The sequence below is a fragment of the Anomaloglossus baeobatrachus genome, chromosome 4 (assembly GCF_048569485.1).
Source record: "Anomaloglossus baeobatrachus isolate aAnoBae1 chromosome 4, aAnoBae1.hap1, whole genome shotgun sequence".
In the NCBI taxonomy this organism is placed as follows: domain Eukaryota; kingdom Metazoa; phylum Chordata; class Amphibia; order Anura; family Aromobatidae; genus Anomaloglossus; species Anomaloglossus baeobatrachus.
In genome coordinates this window covers 91,144,663-91,167,085 of record NC_134356.1, presented here as the reverse complement: position 1 = coordinate 91,167,085, position 22,423 = coordinate 91,144,663, and the positions used below count along the sequence as shown (strand labels likewise).

General features: G+C 47.7%; 1 protein-coding gene across 1 annotated transcript in view; it reads left to right on the top strand.

Annotated features, from left to right (window-relative positions):
* DDX46 (DEAD-box helicase 46) overlaps positions 1 to 22,423 on the top strand; it is a 209,277-nt gene that overhangs the window by 175,276 nt on the left and 11,578 nt on the right. Inside the window, exons 19-22 of the mRNA XM_075344461.1 lie at positions 2,967 to 3,200; positions 3,972 to 4,190; positions 5,717 to 5,861; positions 14,877 to 14,950. Coding sequence (XP_075200576.1) covers positions 2,967 to 3,200; positions 3,972 to 4,190; positions 5,717 to 5,861; positions 14,877 to 14,950 — 672 coding nt within the window. The remainder of the gene's footprint in view (positions 1 to 2,966; positions 3,201 to 3,971; positions 4,191 to 5,716; positions 5,862 to 14,876; positions 14,951 to 22,423) is intronic.

The following is a 22,423-nucleotide window of genomic DNA, read 5'->3' as shown; positions in this document are numbered from 1 at the left end:
GCTAACCTCAGGTCGGCGCAAGGGCCTCCCTGCTTCTAAGCCGACCTTAGCCCGTTGGATTAGATCGACTATTTCGGACGCCTACCAGAGTTCTCAGGTGCCTCCCCCGCCGGGGATCAAGGCACACTCGACCAGAGCTGTCGGTGCCTCTTGGGCTTTTAGGCACCAGGCTACGGCTCAACAAGTCTGTCAGGCTGCCACTTGGGCTAGCCTGCATACCTTCTCGAAGCACTACCAAGTGCATGCTCATGCTTCGGCAGATGCGAGCTTGGGCAGACGCATCCTTCAGGCGGCTGTTGTCCATTTGTGAAGTTAGGTTCTGCCTACTTCTTAGTTTTTCTGTTTTTTTCCCACCCAGGGACTGCTTTGGAACGTCCCAAGGTCTGGGTCTCCCAAAGGAACGATAAAGAAAAAGAGAATTTTGTTTACTTACCGTAAATTCTTTTTCTTATAGTTCCATATTGGGAGACCCAGCACCCTCCCTGTTGGCAAATTCTTGTTCCGTGTGTTATCACCGGCTGTTGTCGTGGACAGCGTCTCCGGTTGTTCCGGCTCTTGCTCTGTTCTACTTGTGGGTGGCTATTCTCCTTCAGCTTTTGCACTAAACTGGCTGGGACTGGCTCACCAGGGGGTGTACAAGCTCAGAGGGAGGAGCTACACTTTTAAGTGTAGTACTTTGTGTGTCCTCCGGAGGCAGAAGCTAAACACCCAAGGTCTGGGTCTCCCAATACGGAACTATAAGAAAAAGAATTTACGGTAAGTAAACAAAATTCTCTTTTTTCTTTGCATTTATATTACTTATATATTAAGCAAAGGGAGAAAAAAGGAACAGCACTCACCGGTAATTGCTGTGAAGTATTCAGGTTTAATTCATGGTCGGAGGATACATGCTTCGGCGTGACAGGGAGGGAATGAGGATGGTTAGCACAAAAATACTACGGCCGTTTCGCCCCTGTAGGTGGGGCTTCGACGGGTAAGATCCGTCGAAGTCCCACCTACAGGGGCGAAACGGCCGTAGTCTTTTTGTGCTAACCATCCTCATTCCCTCCCTGTCACGCCGAAGCATGTATCCTCCGACCATGAAATAAACCTGAATACTTCACAGCAATTACCGGTGAGTGCTGTTCCTTTTTTCTCCCTTTGCTTAATGTTTCATGCTCTGATGCTGTTGGAACAAGCACCCCGCAGCTGTATTCAGTATAGTCCGACCTGGAAGTTTTCTCTTGCCACAGCAGAGATCAATAGCACCGCGTGTGCTTTCTGCAACTAGCCGCTAGTTGTTTGATGTGGACAGTCCTCAGTGGAAGTATGTCTTGCTAAATTCTACTAAAAAGGGGGCTGAAAGCCCGTACTTACGAAGCGCTCACTGATATCCTAATCAGGCACGAATACTAATATTCTTTATAGCAAGATACTATTTATTTTAATAGCACATGAATAGTTAATGGTACATAGGCATTTAGAATAGTCATAGAATCTTATACAATAACAGAAATATGCATCAACATTACCGTTTGTTGTAGCAATCCTTTCACATCGGAGGGAACTCGATTTAATGATAAGGAATCAACATGGCGTCTTGCATCACAGGAGCAGTGCGTACACTTATATGTCCTGGAAGGTTTTCCCCCAACATTAAGCGAGTCCGGTGTATTTTTATAGGAAAATTTGTAGGTTGTGTTTAAATGGTCACCAGCATGTGACAGCTGAGTCATGTTCATGTAACTTGACCACAAACTGCTGTGGGCACCAGCGGTTTCCTGCACATTTCCTGCACATTTAGCCAGTGGTCAACTGGCCGACCACAGTTGACCATTGTGTTAGTGAAATATTGCAATGAGCCGTAAATTTCATATGCAAGCTTCCTTAAACCTGTCTTTAAGCCAACCACAAGTTTCCGGTAAGTGGAACTGTAAATGTGACTTCCTCATTATCTTAAAACTGCTTCAAGACATGTATTCTTTGGTCATCATATTGGCCTTCCAAAGGACATCTCTTTGATACTGAATTATTGATAGGTCAAATAATATCTGGGATCACTCCTATCTTTTGATTATGATTCCTATCTAATTACATTCAAACTTCAGTCATATCACATTGGTATCACAAAGTAGTGCCCCGCAAATCTTTCTGGTTATTACTTATATATTATATCACTTGTATAATATTTATATAAACCGAATATCTGGATCGGTTTATTATTCTATATCTATACAGAATCAGTAAATATTGTTCATATCTAAAAATCTGTATATTGTAAATTTGAAACTAACGATTGTAATATCTTTTCCAAAACTCTTACAACATCAATCAAAAAGAAGTTAAAATAACAACCCCTGCAGATAGTAAATGAAAGTAATGCAGTCCTTATATATGAAAGTCAGAATGGACTGCTGGAAGCTGTATTTCAGGTTCTATTTACAGAATAGAAATGATCTCTCAGCCATATATATATATATATATATATATATATATATATATATATATATATATATATATATATAAATAATAATTTAATATATATGGTATATTCAGTGCAAATTTACTGGAGAAGTCTTATTTTTAGACTCTCTAAAACTGGACAATTCCAGATTTATCCCAGTGTCTGAATGACTAGAGATTGCTGCTGGACTGTCAATCTATGCATGCCCATAATTTTCTAGATCTTTCGGCCATTCATATGTCTTTCAGATAAGACAATCTCTGGCATTGTAAGGTAAATGTGCTTCCAAACTGCATTGGCCTATAAAAGACCTTTCACACTTGTGGATCGTGGTATATAATTTCCTTTTATATCTAGAGATACACTTATACAATTCTAGGCTAAGTAAGTTCCGCTCGAGGTTATTGTTCCTGGAGGTGCAGGCACGCAGTCTATATGAATTGGGTGAGCTGGATCTTTTTCAATTATAGTTCGCAGGCACGCAGTCTGTAGTTATGATCTGTTTCAATTTTTGCCATTTCAGATTGATGAACAAATTGAAAGTATGTTCAATTCTAAGAAGAGAGTGAAAGACATGGCGGGACCTGGTGTACCTGGTAGTGCAGCTGGTGGTGTTGGAGCTGCCGGTGGCACCGGTGGCGCTGCTGCCGTGGCTAATGCCACAGTACCCACAGCAGGAAATGCTGAGAAGTTGGAAATTGCCAAACGCTTGGCAAAAAAGCTTAGCGTGAATAAGAACCTCGGTGCAGAAGCGCAGGTGGGTAAAATAATTCTGTCTTTTTATCATAGAAGGCACTGTATTTTAGTTAAAATGGATGGAGAAAAATTATTCAATTATGCCGTTGCCAAAACTAGTCAATAGCAAAAGTGCAAAATCTGGAGAATATGCAGAACGAAAATGTTGACCATTATCGGCACTCCCCTTAGAATAAACTCGATATGATGATTGATGTGATCCATTCAATGATTTTATTAAAGTACATGGATGTGTTCATATACTCGTGTACATTTGGGACATGTGACAATGCGTTTTGGCTTATAAATAAGCTTTCTTCATATCTGAAGAGATGTTTAAAAGGAAGTTGTCAGTAAAATCATCCTCAAACTGCATACATGTGCATGCAAGCGGGTCTTTAAAAGCTAAATACATATACATCTTTATATCTGTCGCTGCATTCCTGAAAATTGGGAAATTTAAATTCATGCGGAAATGAGGCATAGAGTACTCTGGGTGCGAGAAAGGTTCTCTCCCTGCCCCGCATCAGCCTCTTTAGCTTGATTGATAGCTCTGTGTGACATTTTTGTCTGGTGTTTTACATCACACAGACAGTGTGCTATCAATCAAGCAAAAGTAACTGGAGCTGGAATATCCAGCCAAGGAATAAAACTCCTTTTGTAACATCTTGATTGTAATCCATAGCAGTAGTTTATGAAGAATAAAAATGAGTAAAAAGGTGTTCACATATGGACAGATATTGTGAGAATTTGCTCAAAATACTCCCAACTGGATTCTTCCTGTTCCTTATAGGATGTAATGCAGCAAGCTACTAATGCGATCCTCAGGGGAGGCACGATCTTGGCTCCAACAGTATCTGCAAAAACCATCGCTGAACAATTGGCAGAAAAGATCAACGCTAAACTCAATTATGTCCCAGTTGAGAAACTAGAAGAGGAAAAACAAGAAGCAGGTCCTAATGAGTCTTTCAAGAGATATGAAGAAGAACTGGAGATTAACGACTTCCCTCAGGTACACTCAATAATTAAAGTATGCCGGGGACCTGTGAAATATGAGATTTTTTTTTTTTTTTTTACTATAGCACAATACTTGTTACTACGTTTTCAGTCTTTTTATGTATTACTTTACAGGCATTTGTTTGCTTTGTATTTCTGATCATCAGTAATCTTTATATTAGGGAAGTTATATTATACTTTCATGTCGGTTCTTGGAAAGGTCCCTCTTAGATCTATGATGAGAAGCTTTATGGGAACCTTAGAGTTCTTGTTCTGCTTTTAAACCTTGATCTTCATGAACGACAATTCACCAGCTCATCGAGGTCGCATCATTAGGGAACTGCTGCTGGAGATTGGGGTACCTCAAATGTAGTGGCCAGCACTTTCTCCAGACCTGAATCCCATAGAAAATCTATGGGATTAGCTGAGTGGCCGTGTAGAGGCTGTTCCCCAGAACCTCTATGACCTGTGGGCTGCTCTTCAAGAAGAGAGGGATGCCCTGTCTCAGTAGACATTAACTCCACTTGTGAACAGCAGGAGAGGTCATTGTTGAGCTGTAATTGATGCTCTCAAGGCCATATTACAAGTTGAGACGCTGACTTTTTTTTGGGAAAGGTATACGATCAATGTTGCCTTTTGTTTCAATAAATAGTTTGAGATGAGCAAATCCCCATTGCATGCTTCTACTTAAATACCCTACTTTTATGATAAAATATTACTGTAGTGTGAACTTTGAACATTTTCCATAAATTTCACCTGAAAGCCACATAACCCTAAAGGGGGCTTTACACTCTACGATATCGTTAATGTTTTATCGTCGGGGTCACGTTAGTGACGCACATCCGGCGTCATTAACGATATCGCAGCATGTGACACGTACCAGCGACCTTAAGCGACCTCAAAAATGGTGAAAATCGTTCACCAAGGAGAGGTCGTCTCAAACTCAAAAATCGGTAAGGGTTGTTTTTCGTTGTGGTTCGGCGCTTCTGCGGCAGCACACATCGCTATGTGTGACACCGCAGGAGCGAGGAACATCTCCTTACCTGCCGTCGGCCACAATGCGGAAGGAAGAGGTGGGCGGGATGTTTACATCACACTCAGCTCCGCCCCTCCGCTTTGATTGGCCGGCCGCTTAGTGACGTCGTGGTGATGCCGAACGTCCCTCCCCCTTGAAGGAGGGATTGTTCGGCAGTCACAGCGCCGCCGCCGATCAGGTAAGTACGTGTGACGCTGCTGTAGCGATAATGTTCGCTACGGCAGTGATCACAAACAATCACATGCACGACGGGGGTGGGTACTTACATGCTCGATATCGCTAGCAATTGCTAGCAATATCGTAGCGTGTAAAGCCACCTTAACACTGTGTGAGAAGTGGTTGTACGTCCATTGACCATAAATAGGTGAGGCTTCAGCAATTTACTTTAACCCTCCCTTACAGCATCTCCATAAGATAATGGTTAATCACTGTACTCCTGTTGATCACGTCTTCTGATTTACAAATTAAATCATAAATTGCCATTGTACTTTTTCTATTTTTTCCAGACGGCAAGGTGGAAAGTAACGTCAAAAGAAGCACTCCAGAGAATCAGCGAATACTCTGAAGCAGCCATCACTATTAGGGGCACTTATTTCCCACCTGGAAAAGAGCCCAAGGAAGGGGAAAGAAAGATTTACTTGGCCATTGAAAGTAAGTGAACAATTTCAAGCCCTTGAAGTACCCTGAAGTCTAAATTATAAGGTGACCATGTATATGTAAAAGGGGAACTCTACACACAGCCTAAAAATTCCACTTACAGTGTACCTCCACTTTCACAAGAAAACAGTTATATTTCGGGACTCTGCAGTATATATTTTTCGCTGATGACCAGCAGCACGGACAACTTGTCACTCCTAGCCGCCATCTTCAGTGCAGGAGCGAGCATCACAGGATTGTATAGTACTAGCTTTCACACAGGAGAGTGATGAGCAGGACGTGGCTTTGTTTAGTGTAGCCCACAGCACAGACTTCAGGACATTTGTTTTCCAAGATATGTAAAGATGCTAATTTGGAAAAATTATTATACTGCAGCATCCAGCACTATAATCATTTAATTGTGAAAGTGGAGGTACGCTTTAAGGTGGAGTTTTGGCTATCCTTACTGACTCATTGCAGCACATATGTGGTGGACGTTGATTAGACAATAAATGCAAGTATGAATGTGTGACCCCGGAGTGCCCCGATAAATGGAGCAGTGTCCTTAATGCGCTTCATAGTCTGCAGCAGAAGTCAGCACCCTTTGGCACGCGATCTATTGTGAGATTTCAACATTAGGCATTGGTAGAAAATCAAGGAGGCCTGTTCTCAGGATTCATAGAGATTGAGCGTTAAGACCCCCCTGCAATCAGCAGTTTATCAGCTGTACTGGGAATGAGTTATAGCTTCCATTTATGGTTCAACCTCTTTTAGTACTAGTAAACTTGATGCTATGTAGTCCTTCATAAACTCCACTGCCACCATTGATTGGCAGCTTTCTTCCTATGCACAGTGTACACAGAAAGCTGCTAATCAATGGTGTGGGTGGGTTATACAGCGCTCAGAATTCAGAGAGCTGCTAGATCTGCAGCTAATAAAACATTGTTTTTGTCAAAACTTCTGCAAGCAGTTGGTGATATATTGGTGGGATCGGGGTCCCTGTTCCTACATTATGCTGCTCTCAGATGGGGTAAACCTGTTGACAGATTCCCTTTAAGATGACTTAGAACCCAGCATTGCTTTAGGAATGGTGCAATTGCTTAGATTAACTCTTTATTTGGTAATCTGCCATCTGTCTCATGGAGCCTTCTGCCCGATCTTCACAGCCACACAGTCCTTTCTGTCCCTTGAGTGCACTAATCTTTGCCCATCTTCAGTGCAGAGTTTTCTCCAAGGAATAACACTGGTGCCTATATAGAGCAGGCGTACTTTTCATTTTTTTTCATTTTTTTATGTCTGAGTGCCGCATTGTTAAATTGCAGTCCTCCATAGGGCAGTGTTTCCCAACTCCAGGCCTCAAGAGCCACCAACAGATCAGGATTTCTTCAGTTTTGCCCGGGCGATAATTCCATCCCCTGCGCAATACAGGAAATCCTGAAAATATGATCTGTTGGTGGCTCTTGAGGCCTGGAGTTGGGAAACACTGTCCAAGGGTCTCATTAAATCTGATCTGGCTTTATATGCCATAAATATCTGATAACTGGGGGTTCAATTTCTAAGACTTCCACTTATCCAGAGAATTGGAGCCCCCTCCAGGGAAAAGGGGTCAAGATGGCCTCACATAAACCCATCTCCAGTATAGTATTTAAGACATCCTTTATAATGTATGATGGAGAAAGTGAAATTCATGCAAAAATATATTTTCTTTTGTGTAGTATAGATATATGAGGCTACCAAAGGTGGCTGCGGCTGCACAGTGACAACATAGGTTTTCTTATGGCCATTGAGCTGCAGTTTTGGCAACCCTGCTGTAGAGGTAACTCAATGGTTGTCAGCTATGAAGTATTAACCCCTTTAGTGGTCAAAATCTTAGGATGCTGCCTTAAAATTAGTCAGTTCTCCAGACCACCAAAGATTGTGACATACGCTCCTTCAGTCTACTGGGTTCTCAATCCCTGTTATATATTCTCCAACTTTTTTTTATGATGCACATTGATTGGCAACATCATTGGGGGTGGGCATGCTTTAATATAATTATTTGGGATTGTGGGCTACCTCAGGTTTGAAAAGCAATGCCATAGTCCACTACAAATACTGTCAGCATCATTGATCTGCCCTGTTAAGGCATAAAATAGTGACATTATTATTATTATTATTGCGCCATTTATTCCATGGCGCTTTACAAGTGAAAGAGGGTATACGTACAACGATCATTAACAGTACAAGACAGTATAGGAGGAGAGAGGACCCTGCCCGCGAGGGCTCACAGTCTACAGGGAATGCGTGATGGTACAATAGGTGAGGAGGTGACATGTTTATTTCATGGTCTGTCATTTATATGTTAACTCGTTTCTATTAACTAATCTTGACGTTTGCTCAGATGCATCAATTATAGGCGGCTACTGACCCCCCAGATGCTAATTGGCCACCACATTTCTGTTCATTATGGTAGTCATAAGGCAGCCCGCATGCCATGAATAAAACAGAATAGACAGGTGAAAGCTGTGTCTGTTACTAACAAAGGCAGAATTATATAACTTACAAGTTCTCATTAAAGGGGTATTCCCATTTCCAAAATCCTAACCCAATATGTAGTAGGCTGAGTAATAATATTATTATTAATTATTATTATCAGATATCTCCAATTAGAAATGTAGTATAGTTCTCTTGACACATCACTTACCTCATGTCCAAGGCATTGCAGGACCTTAGATATCCATGGTTATGACCATGCAACAACTAACTGTGACTATATGCATGATCATAACCATGGATAACTAAGATCCTGCAATGCCCTGAACATGAGGTAAGTGACATACAGAATTGGAAGAACTATACTACTTTTCTAATTAGAGGTATTTGCTATTATTATTATTATTATTATTATTATTATTATTATTGCTACTACATATTGGGATAGGATCTTGGAGATGGGAATAGCCCTTTAACTTCACCTCTTCACGTTTTCTCCAGGAGCCCTGACATTTCTTCTGACTATACTGACTGCTGTATGGCATTTTTATCCATCCTTTCTTTGTCGCTCTATTGGGAGACCCAGACAATTGACAATTGGGTGTATAGGCTATGCCTCCGGAGGCTGCACAAAGTATTACACTCAAAAGTGTTAAGCCCCTCCCCTTCTGCCTATACACCCCCCGTGCTCTCACGGGATCCTCAGTTTTTTTGCTTTGTGCGAAGGAGGCAGACCTGCACACATAGCTCCACAGATTAGTCAGCAGCAGCTGCTGACTATGTCGGATGGAAGGAAAGAGGGCCCATATAGGGCCCCCAGCATGCTCCCTTCTCACCCCACTTTTGTCGGCGGTGTTTGTTAAGGTTGAGGTATCCATTGCGGGTACGGAGGCTGGAGCCCACATGCTGCTTTCCTTCCCCATCCCCCTTAGGGCTCTGGGTGAAGTGGGATCCAGGATCGGTCTCCAGGCACTGAGACCGTACTTATCCACAACTCCTGAGGAGCCTGCTGGATAGGAGCCGGGTATCGATCAGGGACAGGGCCCTGCATCTTTGAGGTACTCTGTGTCCCCGTTGGGACCGCGCACAGCAGCACTCCAGCATTGCTGGGTGTGCTAGTGCACCGGGGACTGCGGCGCTGACCGCCTTTGGTGCCATTATACACTGCAGCGGTGCTGAGTGTATTTGTGTATGGGGACGGCCGCGCTGACCGCCGCCGCCATTGTTTTTACTTAGGCGCGGCTGGGACTTGTAGTGCGCCGGGGACTCTGCGCTGGCCGCGCTTTTACGGCGGCCGCGCTTATAACTAGAGTCCCCGGCTTTTTGGGCCTAGTCTCCGTTCTTCCCGCCCTCAGCCCTGCCAGTCAGGGGAAGGGCGGGACGCTGCACAGGACGAGCAGCACTGAGGGCTGGAGCATGCTTTGCATACTCCACCCCCCTCACTGTGTACCGTGTGACTCCAACTCCCGCACTTTCTCGGTCACGCCCACGACTCCCTCATCTCCTCAGGACGCCGGCAGCCATTACTGTCAGCTCCTAGGACGCTGCAGAGGGGAGACAAACGCTGGGGGACCCAGGCACGAGTTCAGGGGGCCACACAACCGCCTTAAGCGGGCGGTAAGCAGCACCTGAGGTGCTGATTACACTGGTGTAGTAGTGTGTTTAGAGTTTACATCTTTGCTATACTTTACACTGTATGGTGCACAGTCAATTTCCTGGTCATATACCCTGTGGTGTGGCTCAAGGAGCAACAAAACACAGGCTTACTACGCTGCCAGCGCCGCATGTGCAATCCGGCAGGTTCCATTGACCCTCATGGTGGACCCCTGTGGCATTTGTTCAGCCTCTGCTCAAGGGGTCCCAGGGACAAATGGCTAAAATACTAGAAGCTTGCAGTCCAGACTGGTATCTCAGACCATGGGCACTGTACAACACTGCCCTCTATTCCCCTCAGTTGGAACAACAATGTTCCCCCGGGGTGTCTCATAGATCCCAGGGTGAAGTCTCTGACACGGACCGCAGTCCCAGACCGCCTAGGCGAGCTCGCTTAGACAACCCCCTCGACCTCATCACATTGTTCAGGGTCTCAGAGAAATGACTCTCTGTATCAGAAGAGGAGGTAGCTGATCAGGGTTCTGATCCTGATGCCGCTCTCTACCTTGATATCCCTGAGACGGACGCCATAGTGAATGCTCTTATTGCGTCCATAAAAATGATGCTGGATGTTTCTCTCTCAGCTCATCCAGCAGAAGGGTCACCTTTTTCAAGGTCCCCCAAGAGTACAGCGAGTAGGTTTCTGGATCACTCTGACGTCTCAGAGGCAGTCCAGACACACCGAGTTTGTCCGGATAAGCGTTTCTTCCAAGCGCTTTAAGGATACACGTTATCCCTTCCCCCCTGACGTGGTCAGGGCTGGACTCAGTGTCCCAAGGTGGATTCTCCAATCTCTAGACTGGCGGCTAGATCCATAGTGGCAGTTGAAGATGGGGATTCGCTCAGGGATGCCACGGACAGACAGATGGAGCTCTGGTGGAAATCCATCTATGAAGCCATCGGCGCGTCTTTTGCTCCAGCATTCGCAGCCGTATGGGCGCTCCAAGCTATTGCAGCGGGTCAGGCGCAAATTGACGCACTTACACGTACGTCTGCGCCGCAAGTGGCGTCTGTAACCTCTCAAACTTCGGCATTGCGTCCTACGCTGTTAATGCTGTCCTGGACTCTGCGAGCCGTACAGCGGTTGCAGCCGACAATTCGGTGGCAATACGCAGGGCCTTGTGGCTTCGGGAATGGAAGGCAGATTCAGCTTCCAAAAAAGTGCTTAACCGGTTTGCCATTTTCTGGCGACCGTTTGTTTGGTGAGAGGCTGGATGAAATCATCAACCAATCCTGGGAAAGGAAACATCCTTACCCCAGACCAAACCAAGATTACCCCAACAGAGAATCGGACAGTCGAGGTTTCGGTCCTTTCCGGGCGCGGGCAGGTCCCAATTCTCCTCGCCCAGTCGTCCTCAGAAGGGTCAGAGGAACTCCGATCCATGGCGGTCTAAGGCACGCTTTTAAAAAACCGCAGGAGGTGCCGCCACCAAGGCGGCTTCCTCATGACCTACGGCCCTCACACCGCATCCTCGGTCGGAGGCAGGCTCTCCCGCTTTTCAGACTTTTTGCTGCCACAGGTTAAGGACCGTTGGGTGTGAGACATTCTGTCTCACGGTCACAGGATAGAGTCAACTCTCGTCCTTCGACTTGATTTTTCAGAACATCCCCGCCTCCCGAGCGAGCCGATGCTCTTCTGCAGGCGCTGGGCACTCTGAAGACAGAAGGAGTGGTGATCCCGGTTCCTCTTCAGCAACAGGGTCACGGTTTTTACTCCAACCTGTTTGTGGTCCCCAAGAAGGACGGATCTTTCCGTCCTGTCCTGGACCTAAAACTGCTCCACAAACACTCTCAGGGTCACTCGGTGATCCCTTACTTAGACGATCTGCTGGTCAAGGCTCCCTCTCAAGAGGCATGCCAGCACAGCCTCACCGCTACTCTGGATACTCTCCAGACTTTCGGGTGGATCATCAATTTTCCAAAGTCAAATCTGACACCGGCCCAATCGCTGACATATCTTGACATGGAGTTGTCATACCCTCTCAGCGATAGTGAAGCTTCCGCTGAACAAACACCGTTCACTACAGACGGGGGTGCAATCTCTAGGTCAGTCACTCCCCTTGAGGCGCCCCACGCACTTCCTCGGGAAGATGGTGGCAGCAATGGGGGCAGTCCCTTTCACGCAGTGTTCACCAGCGTCCTCTCCAAAGGGACTCCTACGCAAGGAGACAGGAAACCGACGTTCCTCAACCGGAACATCTACCTCTCTCAGGCATACCACTTCATTGTCGAGGGGAAATTCCTTCCTTCTCCCATCCTGGGCAGTGGTCACGACGGATGTGAGTCGGTTTCAGTGGGGAGCAGTTTTTTCTCCACCACAGGGCTCAAGGTACGTGGACTCACCATTGAGTCCTCGCTTCTGATCAATGTTCTGGAGATCAGAGCAGTGTATCTCGCCCTAAAAGCGTTCCAGCAGTGGCTGGAAGGCAAGAAGATCCGAATTCAGTCGGACAACTCCACAGCGGTGGCTTACAGTCCGGCGGCTTCTGCTGTGGATGGAATCCACAGCCTCCACCATATCCACAGTTCACATCCCAGGCGTGGAACACTTGGGAGCAGACTTTCTCAGTCGCCAGGGCATGGACGCAGAGCAAGGGTCCCTTCACCAGGACGGGTTTCATGAGATATGTTGCCGCTAGGGCATGCCGGACGTCGACCTAATTGCGTTCCGGCACCACAACAAGGTACCGACGTTCATGGCACAGTCTTAAGATCCCAGAGCTATGGCGACAGACGCCTTAGTTCAACACTGGTCGCAGTTTCAGCTTACTTACGTGCTCCCACCGTTGGCACTGTTGCTCAGTGTGTTACGCAAGATCACGGCAGACTGCCGCGGCTGCCGCCGCGTCATCCTCGTCGCTCCAGACTGGCCGAGGAGGTCGTGGTCCCGGATCTGTGGCATCTCACGGTCGGCCAACCGGGGGCACTGCCAGACCGACCAGAATTGCTGTCTCAAGGGCCGTTTTTTCCATCTGAATTCTGGGGCCATCAACCTGGCGGTGTGGCCATTGAGTCCTGGATTCTAGCGTCTTCAGGATTATCTCAAGAAGCCATTGCCACTATGAGTCAGGCTAGTAAACAAACGTCCGCCAAGCTCTACCACAGGACGCGGAAAATATTCCTGTCGTGGTGCTCTGCTCAGGGTTTTTTTCTCCCTGGCCATTTGCCTTGCCCCCCTCCCTGTCCTTTGTTCAATTTGGACTGGAAAAGGGTTCGTCGCTCGGCTCCCTTAAGGGACAAGTCTCAGCGCTCTCTGTGTTTTTTCCAGAAGCGCCTAGCCAGACTTCCACAGGTACGCATGTTCCTGCAGGGGGTTTGTCACATCGTTCCTTTTTACAAGCGGCCGTTACAACCTTCGGATCTGAACAGGGTGCTGATGTTCTTCAGAAACCACCATTCCAGCTAATGAGAGATATTTCTCTCTCACGCCTTTCGCAGGAAGTGGTTTTTCTAGTACCAGTCACTTCACTTCGGAGAGTGTCTGAGCTAGCAGCGCTGTCATGCAAGGCCCCTTTCATGGTTTTCACCAGGACAAGGTGGTTCTGCGTCCGGTTCCGGAATTTCTCCCTAAGGTGGTATCCCCCTTTCATCTCAATCAGGATATCTCCTTACCTTCTTTTTGTCCTCATCCAGTTCACCAATGTGAAAAGGATTTGCACTTGTTAGATCTAGTGAGAGCACTCAGACTCTACATTTCTCGTACGGCGCCCCTGCGCCGCTCGGATGCACTCTTTGTCCTTGTCGCTGGCCAGCGTAAAGGGTCACAGGCTTCCAAATCAACCTTGACTCGGTGGATCAAGGAGCCAATTGTCGAAGCCTACCGTTCGGCTGGGCTTCCGGTTCTCTCAGGGCTGAAGGCCCATTCTACCAGAGCCGTGGACGCGTCCTGGGCTTTGAGGCACCAGGCTACGGCTCAGCAGGTGTGTCAGGCGGCTACCTGGTCGAGCCTGCACACTTTCACGAAACACTATCAGGTGCATACCTATGCTTCGGCGGATGCCAGCATAGGCAGACGTGTCCTTCAGGCGGCGGTTGCCCACCTGTAGGAAGGGGCCGTTTTACGGCTCTATTATGAGGTATTCTTTACCCACCCAGGGATTGCTTTTGGACATCCCAATTGTCTGGGTCTCCCAATAGAGCGACAAAGAAGAAGGGAATTTTGTTTACTTACCGTAAATTCCTTTTCTTCTAGCTCTAATTGGGAGACCCAGCACCCGCCCCTGTTTTTTTGTGTACACATGTTGTTCATGTTGAATGGTTTCAGTTCTCCGATACTCCTTCGGATTGAATCTACTTTAAACCAGTTTATAATTTTTTCCTCCTTCTTGCTTTTGCACCAAAACTGAGGATCCCGTGAGAGCACGGGGGGTGTATAGGCAGAAGGGGAGGGGCTTAACACTTTTGAGTGTAATACTTTGTGCAGCCTCCGGAGGCATAGCCTATACACCCAATTGTCAATTGTCTGGGTCTCCCAATTAGAGCTAGAAGAAAAGGAATTTACGGTAAGTAAACAAAATTCCCTTCTTTATGGTCTAGTTTTTGGTATAAATCTTCCTTATAAAAGGTCTGCACGATCTAGCTGCTTGCGGTGTGGCACTAGCTGCTGTCTGGCTAACAACTTGATCACTGTAGACTGCAGTTTGATGTTTCCACCATCCTGGCCTAGAGACAACAGTGCCCAAGTCCCTTACTGCCCTGTTCATCAGCTACAGAGAAATGATCACTTCATGTAGATAACCATTGATAGAGGAGCCGCTTCATTACATATTGTCATTATCTTGTAATTTGGAAACTGTGTAATGGAATCTGACACATGCAGTGTCTTCACTTGGTGGTGGATTTTACTTGTTGAAATGAAGAATTGCAGTAGACCATTCTCAGACTGTATATATCTCCACTCTCTAGGTGCTAATGAATTGGCAGTGCAAAAAGCAAAGGCAGAAATCACCCGACTTATTAAAGAAGAACTCATCAGACTGGTAAGACTGGGCATCGATTTGGAATAATGTGCTGTTATTTTTCAGTTTGATGTGTCCTTGCTGACTTGTAGATCCCACAAAAATAAAGCAGATTATGGATTACCGCTGCATTTTTTTTTTTCTTAGTCAATTACAAATTAAATTGATGCCCTTGTGCTCGTATCAGATTTTATAGAGATTGTGCAGATTAGGAAATGGTTGTTGCAATGTGTTTACAATATGGAAAGAATCCTCTTACTGATATACAGTGTAACCTTGGATTACGAGTATAATTTGTTCCAGGCGTGTGCTCTTAAACCAAGTTACTCTTATATCAAAGCAAATTATCCCATAGGAAATAATTGAAACACAGACAATTCGTTCCACAACCCAAAAATAGTTACTTTTTTTATACAAACTTATTACAGTAATACAAAATAATGTACTGTATTCATATAAAATTATTACAGCACACTAATACAAAATACTGTACAGTTAAAAACCTAAAGCAAATTAAACTGCACATTAGCTTACAATGGAATTGTTGGTGTGCGAGAGGTACAGAATAGAGAAGAGATAATGTATAAATAGGACATAGGACAATACACACACAAAAAAAACCACCCCCCCTAAATCTATTCTCCCCAAAATAAGGGCAGAACTAAGCCAAATGAAGGGTAGGACTACTGCTTAGGCAATTAGATTACAGCACAAGCAAAGTACAATATTGTATCCACAAATGCAAATTGATAGACATGTTATATAGTATATGCTGTACTGTACAATGGTATACTGTATATATGTACAGAAAGTTACCTCCAGAGCGGGTCAGGGCGCAGTGAAAGGACAGAACCGGAAGTGTACACAGTGAGTATTTGCTCTTATTGCAAAGCATTGCTCTTAAACTAAGTTAAAAAATTTTTTACAAAGCTTTGCTTGTGTTGCAAAATGCTCTCAAACCAAATTACTCTTAATCCAAGGTTCCACTGTATATGGTATAAGGGAAAAAGGAGCCAGCACGATCTGAAAATGGCATGCATCATATAAAAAGTGCAAATTCACAGATTTATTCCAACTGTACTATAATAAAAAAAAATGAGATTTTTAGCAAATAATTGATCAATTCTTTTAGCCACCCCTGCCAACGTCACGGCAAATCTCAATAGGGGGGTCCTACACTATATTATGTATTTCATGTGCCATGCGGCCTCCTAGATAAAGTTAAAAGCAGAACCATAATGGAGCACACATACCTATAACCTGTATATAACCGCTTCTATGTTGCAAAAGAGGCAATTTTGGATAGAGGCCAGCCCAGGTCCCAGCATGTGGAGCAAGCTCTACACATACCAGGACTATATCAGAACTGACCCTCCCAGTGCCAGACAGCAACCATTGATAAAGGCGGACCAGATCCAAGTATGGTGCTTAATTAGCATTGCCTGTGGAAAGGGGTGAGGCAACTGAATGTGATCAGCTACCAACAGGAGGAATACATTGCAAACCAAAACCAGGCGTGGTATGTGTAGAGCTTGCTTCACATGCTGGGACCTGGGCTGGCCTCTATCCACAATTGCCTCTGTCTTTATCGTTCCTTTGGGAGACCCAGACCATGGGTGTTTAGCTTCTGCCTCCGGAGGACACACAAAGTACTACACTTAAAAGTGTAGCTCCTCCCTCTGAGCTTATACACCCCCTGTTAGCCAGTCCTAGCCAGTTTATTGCTTTGTGTCAGGAGGCATACATCCACACTTGCATACTCATCTGATTTGTTTGACTTTTGGATAGAGTTTGAAGAAAAGCGGGTCCATGTCTGGACTCCCTGCATGTCCCTTCTCACCCCACTGTGTCGGCGGTGTTGGTAAGGTTGATTTACAAGGCTGCAGCCTTACATGCCGCGCTCCTTCACCATCCCTTCTGGGCTCTGGCTTGAAGTGGGAGCCAGCACGGTCTCCATGCCTGGCAGGAGTCCGGTCTCCTTCCAAAGCCCCTGGAGGATTCTGTTGGACCGGAGCACTCATCCCCAGGGACATGGCCCTGCGTCTCAGCAGCTAAGTACCTGAGACGTTTATGTTGGGGGTCCCGGTTCTTTATTGTAAGGGGAGAGTATGCTGTATGTGATTGTTTTAACTTTTCCGGCGGGTTCTCTAGCTTTTGAATGAGAACCGCGCCGATGGTGCCTGCTTGTCGGCCTCGCCGCTTAAATTTCAGCCCCGGCTTCGCCGGAGGCCTAGTTTCATTTTCCTGCCCTCGCATGTCACTCATGCAGAGGGACAGGTTCGGCTCCTCCCGGCGGCCGCTCTACACAGGGGAGGGACACTCCCCACTGCTGGGGCGTCCCTCCTCCCCTGCAGGTCTCTATAGCCCTCCAGTTCCCGCTCTTTTATAGGAACGCCCTCTTCTCAGGCAGAGTTCACGCTGCTCTGGTACATCCTGCATTCTGCATCTCTGCTGAGGTGCTGCGACTGGGGGACCGGGCTTCGGGATCTCGAGGGCACACAACACCGCGCTCAGCGGTCTGGTAAGACACAGCCGGTCTCCGGTTGTGGACCTTTGTATATTCTCCCTGGGGTTCCCCCACTCCAGCAGCATGTCTCACACAAGGAGCAAGGCTCCAAAGCTTTATTCTGCATGCACTGCATGTAAGCTCCTGCTGCCTGAGCCGAGCACCTATCCACATTGTGATGTCTGCTCTAACTTGGCGGTGCCACAGCCTGGAGTCTCACCCCCAGTGGTCTCTCAGGCTGCTGCTGCACCTGTGATTGAACCCCCGGCCTGGGTAGAGTCCTTTTCTAGGTCCATATCCCAGTCATTTGCTGAGTCCATGGGGCTTTTGTCCAGGACTTTGATGAATATGCATCAGCCCCCCTAGCAGGGTGCCTCTAATACTCTTGACAGAGGACTCCTATCCTCTGACCTCCGTCCATCGGAGCTCAGGAGGATTCATCATCTGATCCCAGACCCCGTCCTTCTAAGAGAAGGCGCAGGGTTTCCTCCCCCTCCCCATCCCACGGCTCTGTCTCAAGAGCTGACTCTCAAGATGAGGAGGATGCCCTCACTGGGGGCTCAGAGGCTATGTATCCCATCGATGTCTCTGAGGGTGACTCAGATCTTAGTGATTTGATTGCTTCTATTAATTCTGTGCTGGATCTCAATCCGCCAGTGTCAGAGGAGCAACTCTCTTTGGCAGAAAAACATTAGTTTACCTCGCCTAAGAGAGTGAAGAGTGTGTTCTTTAACCACTCCAGTTTTCAGACCGCTGTGACCAAACCCAGGGCCTGCCCTGACAAACGCTTTCCAAAGCGTGGTTCTGATGACCGGTTTCCATTTCCACCTGAGGTGGTCAAGGAGTGGTCTCACTCCCAAAGGTAGACCCTCGGGTGTCTAGGCTATCAGCCCGGACCGTTGTCGGTGGCTGACGGCACCTCACTTAAGGATTCCACTGACCGTCATATTGACCTTCTGGCCAAATCTGTGTATGAAGCTACGGGGGCCGCGTTTTCCCCGACTTTTGCAGCAGTGTGGGCTCTCAAAGCCATCTCTGCTTCTCTAGAGGAAATGCATTCCCTCACCAAGGAATCTATGCCTGAGATGGTTACCTTAACTGCTCAGGCTTCAGCTTTTTCATCCTATGCCATGTCTGCCATGCTAGAGGCTGCTCACCGCACTGCGGTGGCTTCAGCTAATTCTTGTTATCCGCAGGATTTTGTGGCTTCAAGAGTGGAAGGCAGATGCTTCTTCCAAGAAGTTTCTTGCTGGGCTCCCTTTTGCTGGTTCACGGCTGTTTGGTGAACAGTTGGATGAAATCATTAAAGAAGCTACTGGCGGGAAGAGTACTTCCATGCCACAAACCAAGACCAGGAAACCCGCCCAGGGTAGGAATCAATCGAGGTTTCGTTCCTTTCGTTCCTCCAACTGGTCATCCTCTAAGCCTTCTGCCTCGTCCGCTAACTCAGCCAAGGATCAGAAATCCAACTGGCGCCCAAAAGCGCGTCCGCAGAAGACCGCAGGAGGTTCTGCCACTAAGGCAGCTTCCTCATGACTCTCGGCCCGCTCCAGCTACGTCCTTAGTCGGTGGCAGGCTCTCCCACTTTGGCGACGCTTGGTTAAAACAAGTCTCCGATCAGTGGGTGAGAGATATCATATCTCACGGCTACAGGATAGAATTCTCTTCCAGCCCTCCAAACAGATTTTTTTCTCTCAACTCCCCCCTGCTCCAAGGCCGCCGCCTTCTCGCAGGCCGTGGTGTCCTTGCAGGCAAACGGAGTGATTGTCCCAGTTCCCGCTCAGGAACGGTTCAGAGGTTTTTACTCAAATCTCTTCCTAGTTCCAAAAAAGGACGGTACCTTCCGGCCCATCCTGGATCTCAAGCTTCTCAACAAGCATGTCCGGGTGCGGCATTTTCGCATGGAGTCTCTGCGATCAGTCATTGCCTCTATGACCCAAGGGGAGTTCCTGGCGTCCATCGACATCAGAGATGACTATCATGTGCCAATCGCAGTGTCACATCAGCGTTGGTTACGTTTTGCGATAGGAGAGGATCATTTCCAATTCGTGGCTCTCCCCTTCGGGTTAGCCACGGCCCCTCGGGTATTCACCAAGGTCATGGCGGCAGTGATTGCGGTCCTGCACCTCCAGGGGTTAGCAGTGCTTCCTTATCTGGACGACCTTCTGGTCCAGGGTACATCCAGCGCAGACTGTCAGCGGAGTGTTTCGCTCACTCTCGCCACCCTAGCCCAATTCGGGTGGATTGTCTATCTTCCCAAATCCACTCTGACTCTGACCCAGAGTCTCACGTACCTAGGGATGCAGTTCGAGACTTTGCCGGCACTTGTGAAGTTGCCCTTAGACAAACAGCTGTCACTCCGGTTGGCGGTGCGCTCTCTCCTGAGGCCCCGCCGTTATACCCTCAGGCGTTTGATGCAGGTGCTGGGTCAAATGGTGGCCTCCATGGAGGCGGTTCCCTTTGCCCAGTTCCATTTGCGTCCTCTGCAGCTGGACATTCTCCGCTGTTGGGACAAGCGGCCTTCCTCCTTACAGAGGTTAGTGGCTCTGTCGCCACGGACCAGGACCTCTCTTCAGTGGTGGCTTCGACCCCTCTCCCTGTCCCAAGGGCGCTCCTTCCTGACTCCGTCCTGGGTGATTCTCACCACGGATGCCAGCCTATCCGGCTGGGAAGCGGTACATCACCACAGAGCACAGGGCACTTGGACTCCGTCCGAGTCAGCCCTTTCAATCAATGTGCTGGAAACCAGAGCTGTGCTTCTAGCTCTCCTAGCCTTTCACCACCTGTTGGCGGGCAGGCACATTCGAGTCCAGTCAGACAACGCGACAGCGGTTGCCTACATCAATCACCAAGGCGGGACATGCAGCCGCCTGGCAATGTTGGAGGTCCAACGCATTCTTCAATGGGCGGTCCACCATATCCGCAGTCCACATCCCTGGCGTAGAAAACTGGGAGGCAGATTATCTCAGCCGTCAATCCGTGGACGGTGGCGAGTGGTCCCTGCACCCGGCAGTGTTTCAGTCAATCTGCCGCAAGTGGGGCACTCCGGACGTGGACCTAATGGCATCCCGTCACAACAACAAGGTTCCGGTTTACGTGGCTCGCTCCCACGATCCTCAGGCCTTCACCGCAGACGCTCTGGTTCAAGACTGGTCCCAGTTTCGTCTGTCCTACGTGTTTCCCCCTCTAGCTCTCTTGCCCAGAGTCCTGCGCAAGATCAGAATGGAGGGCCGTCGAGTCATCCTCATTGCACCGGACTGGCCCAGGCGAGCTTGGTATCCGGACCTGCTCCAACTGTCCGTGGAGATGCCGTGGCATCTTCCGGACCGTCCAGACCTGCTCTCTCAAGGTCCGTTTTTCCGCCCGAATTCTGCGGCACTCAAATTGACGGCGTGGCTCTGGAGTCCTGGATTTTGATGGCTTCTGGTATTCCTCCTGAAGTCATCTCCACTATGACTCGGGCCCGTAAGTCTTCCTCCGTCAAGATCTATCACAGGACTTGGAAAATTTTCCTGTCCTGGTGTCGCTCTTCCGGCCATTCTCCTTGGCCATTCTCGTTGCCGACCCTTCTGTCTTTTTTACAGTCCGGTCTGCAGCTAGGACTGTCCCTCAACTCTCTCAAGGGACAAGTCTCAGCTCTATCAGTGCTGTTCCAGCGGCGTCTCGCCCGGCTGGCTCAGGTCCGCACCTTCATGCAAGGTGCGTCTCACATCACTCCGCCTTATCGGCGGCCCTTGGATCCCTGGGACCTTAACTTCGTCCTCACGGTATTGCAGAAACCCCCTTTCGAGCCCCTTAGGGAGGTTTCTTTGTATCGTCTTTCTCAAAAGGTGGCCTTTCTAGTTGCCATAACTTCTCTCAGGAGAGTCTCTGATTTGGCTGCGCTCTCCTCGGAGTCACCTGTTTTGGTTTTTCACCAAGACAAGGTAGTTCTCCGTCCGACCCCGGACTTTCTTTCTAAGGTGGTCTCTCCCTTCCACCTTAACCAGGATATTTCCTTGCCTTCCTTCTGTCCGGCCCCTGTACATCGCTTTGAGAAAGCGCTGCATACTCTAGATCTGGTGCGTGCTCTCTGGATCTATGTGTTTCGCACCGCTGCGCTTAGGCGGTGCACCTCTCTTTTTGTGCTAACCACAGGGCGGCGCAAGGGTCTCTCTGCTTCTAAGCCGACCTTGGCCCGTTGGATTAGATCGACCATTTCGGACGCCTACCAGAATACTCAGGTCCCGCCGGGGATCAAAGCACACTCGACCAGAGCTGTCGGTGCCTCTTGGGCTTTTAGGCACCAGGCTACGGCTCAACAAGTCTGTCAGGCTGCCACTTGGACTAGCCTGCATACCTTTTCGAAGCACTACCAAGTGCATGCTCATGCTTCGGCAGATGCGAGCTTGGGCAGACGCATCCTTCAGGCGGCTGTCGCCCACTTGTGAAGTTAGGCTCCGCCTACTTCTTAGTTTTTTCTGTTTATTTCCCACCCAGGGATTGCTTTGGAACGTCCCAAGGTCTGGGTCTCCCAAAGGAACGATAAAGAAAAAGAGAATTTTGTTGCTTACCGTAAGTTCTTTTTCTTATAGTTCCGTATTGCGAGACCCAGCTCCCTCCCTGTTGCCTGTTGGCAATTTTCTTGTTCCGTGTGTTATCACCGGCTGTTGTCGTGGACAGAGTCTCCGGTTGTTCCGGTTCTTACTCGGTTCTACTTGTGGGTGGCTATTCTCCTTCAGCTTTTGCACTAAACTGGCTAGGACTGGCTACCAGGGGGTGTATAAGCTCAGAGGGAGGAGCTACACTTTTAAGTGTAGTACTTTTTGTGTCCTCCGGAGGCAGAAGCTAAACACCCATGGTCTGGGTCTCCCAATACGGGACTATAAGAAAAAGAATTTACAGTAAGTAACAAAATTCTCTCTTTTGCAACATAGAAGTGGTTATATACAGGTTAGGCTACTTTCACACATCAGTTTTTTGCAATCAGGCACAATCCGGTTTGTGCC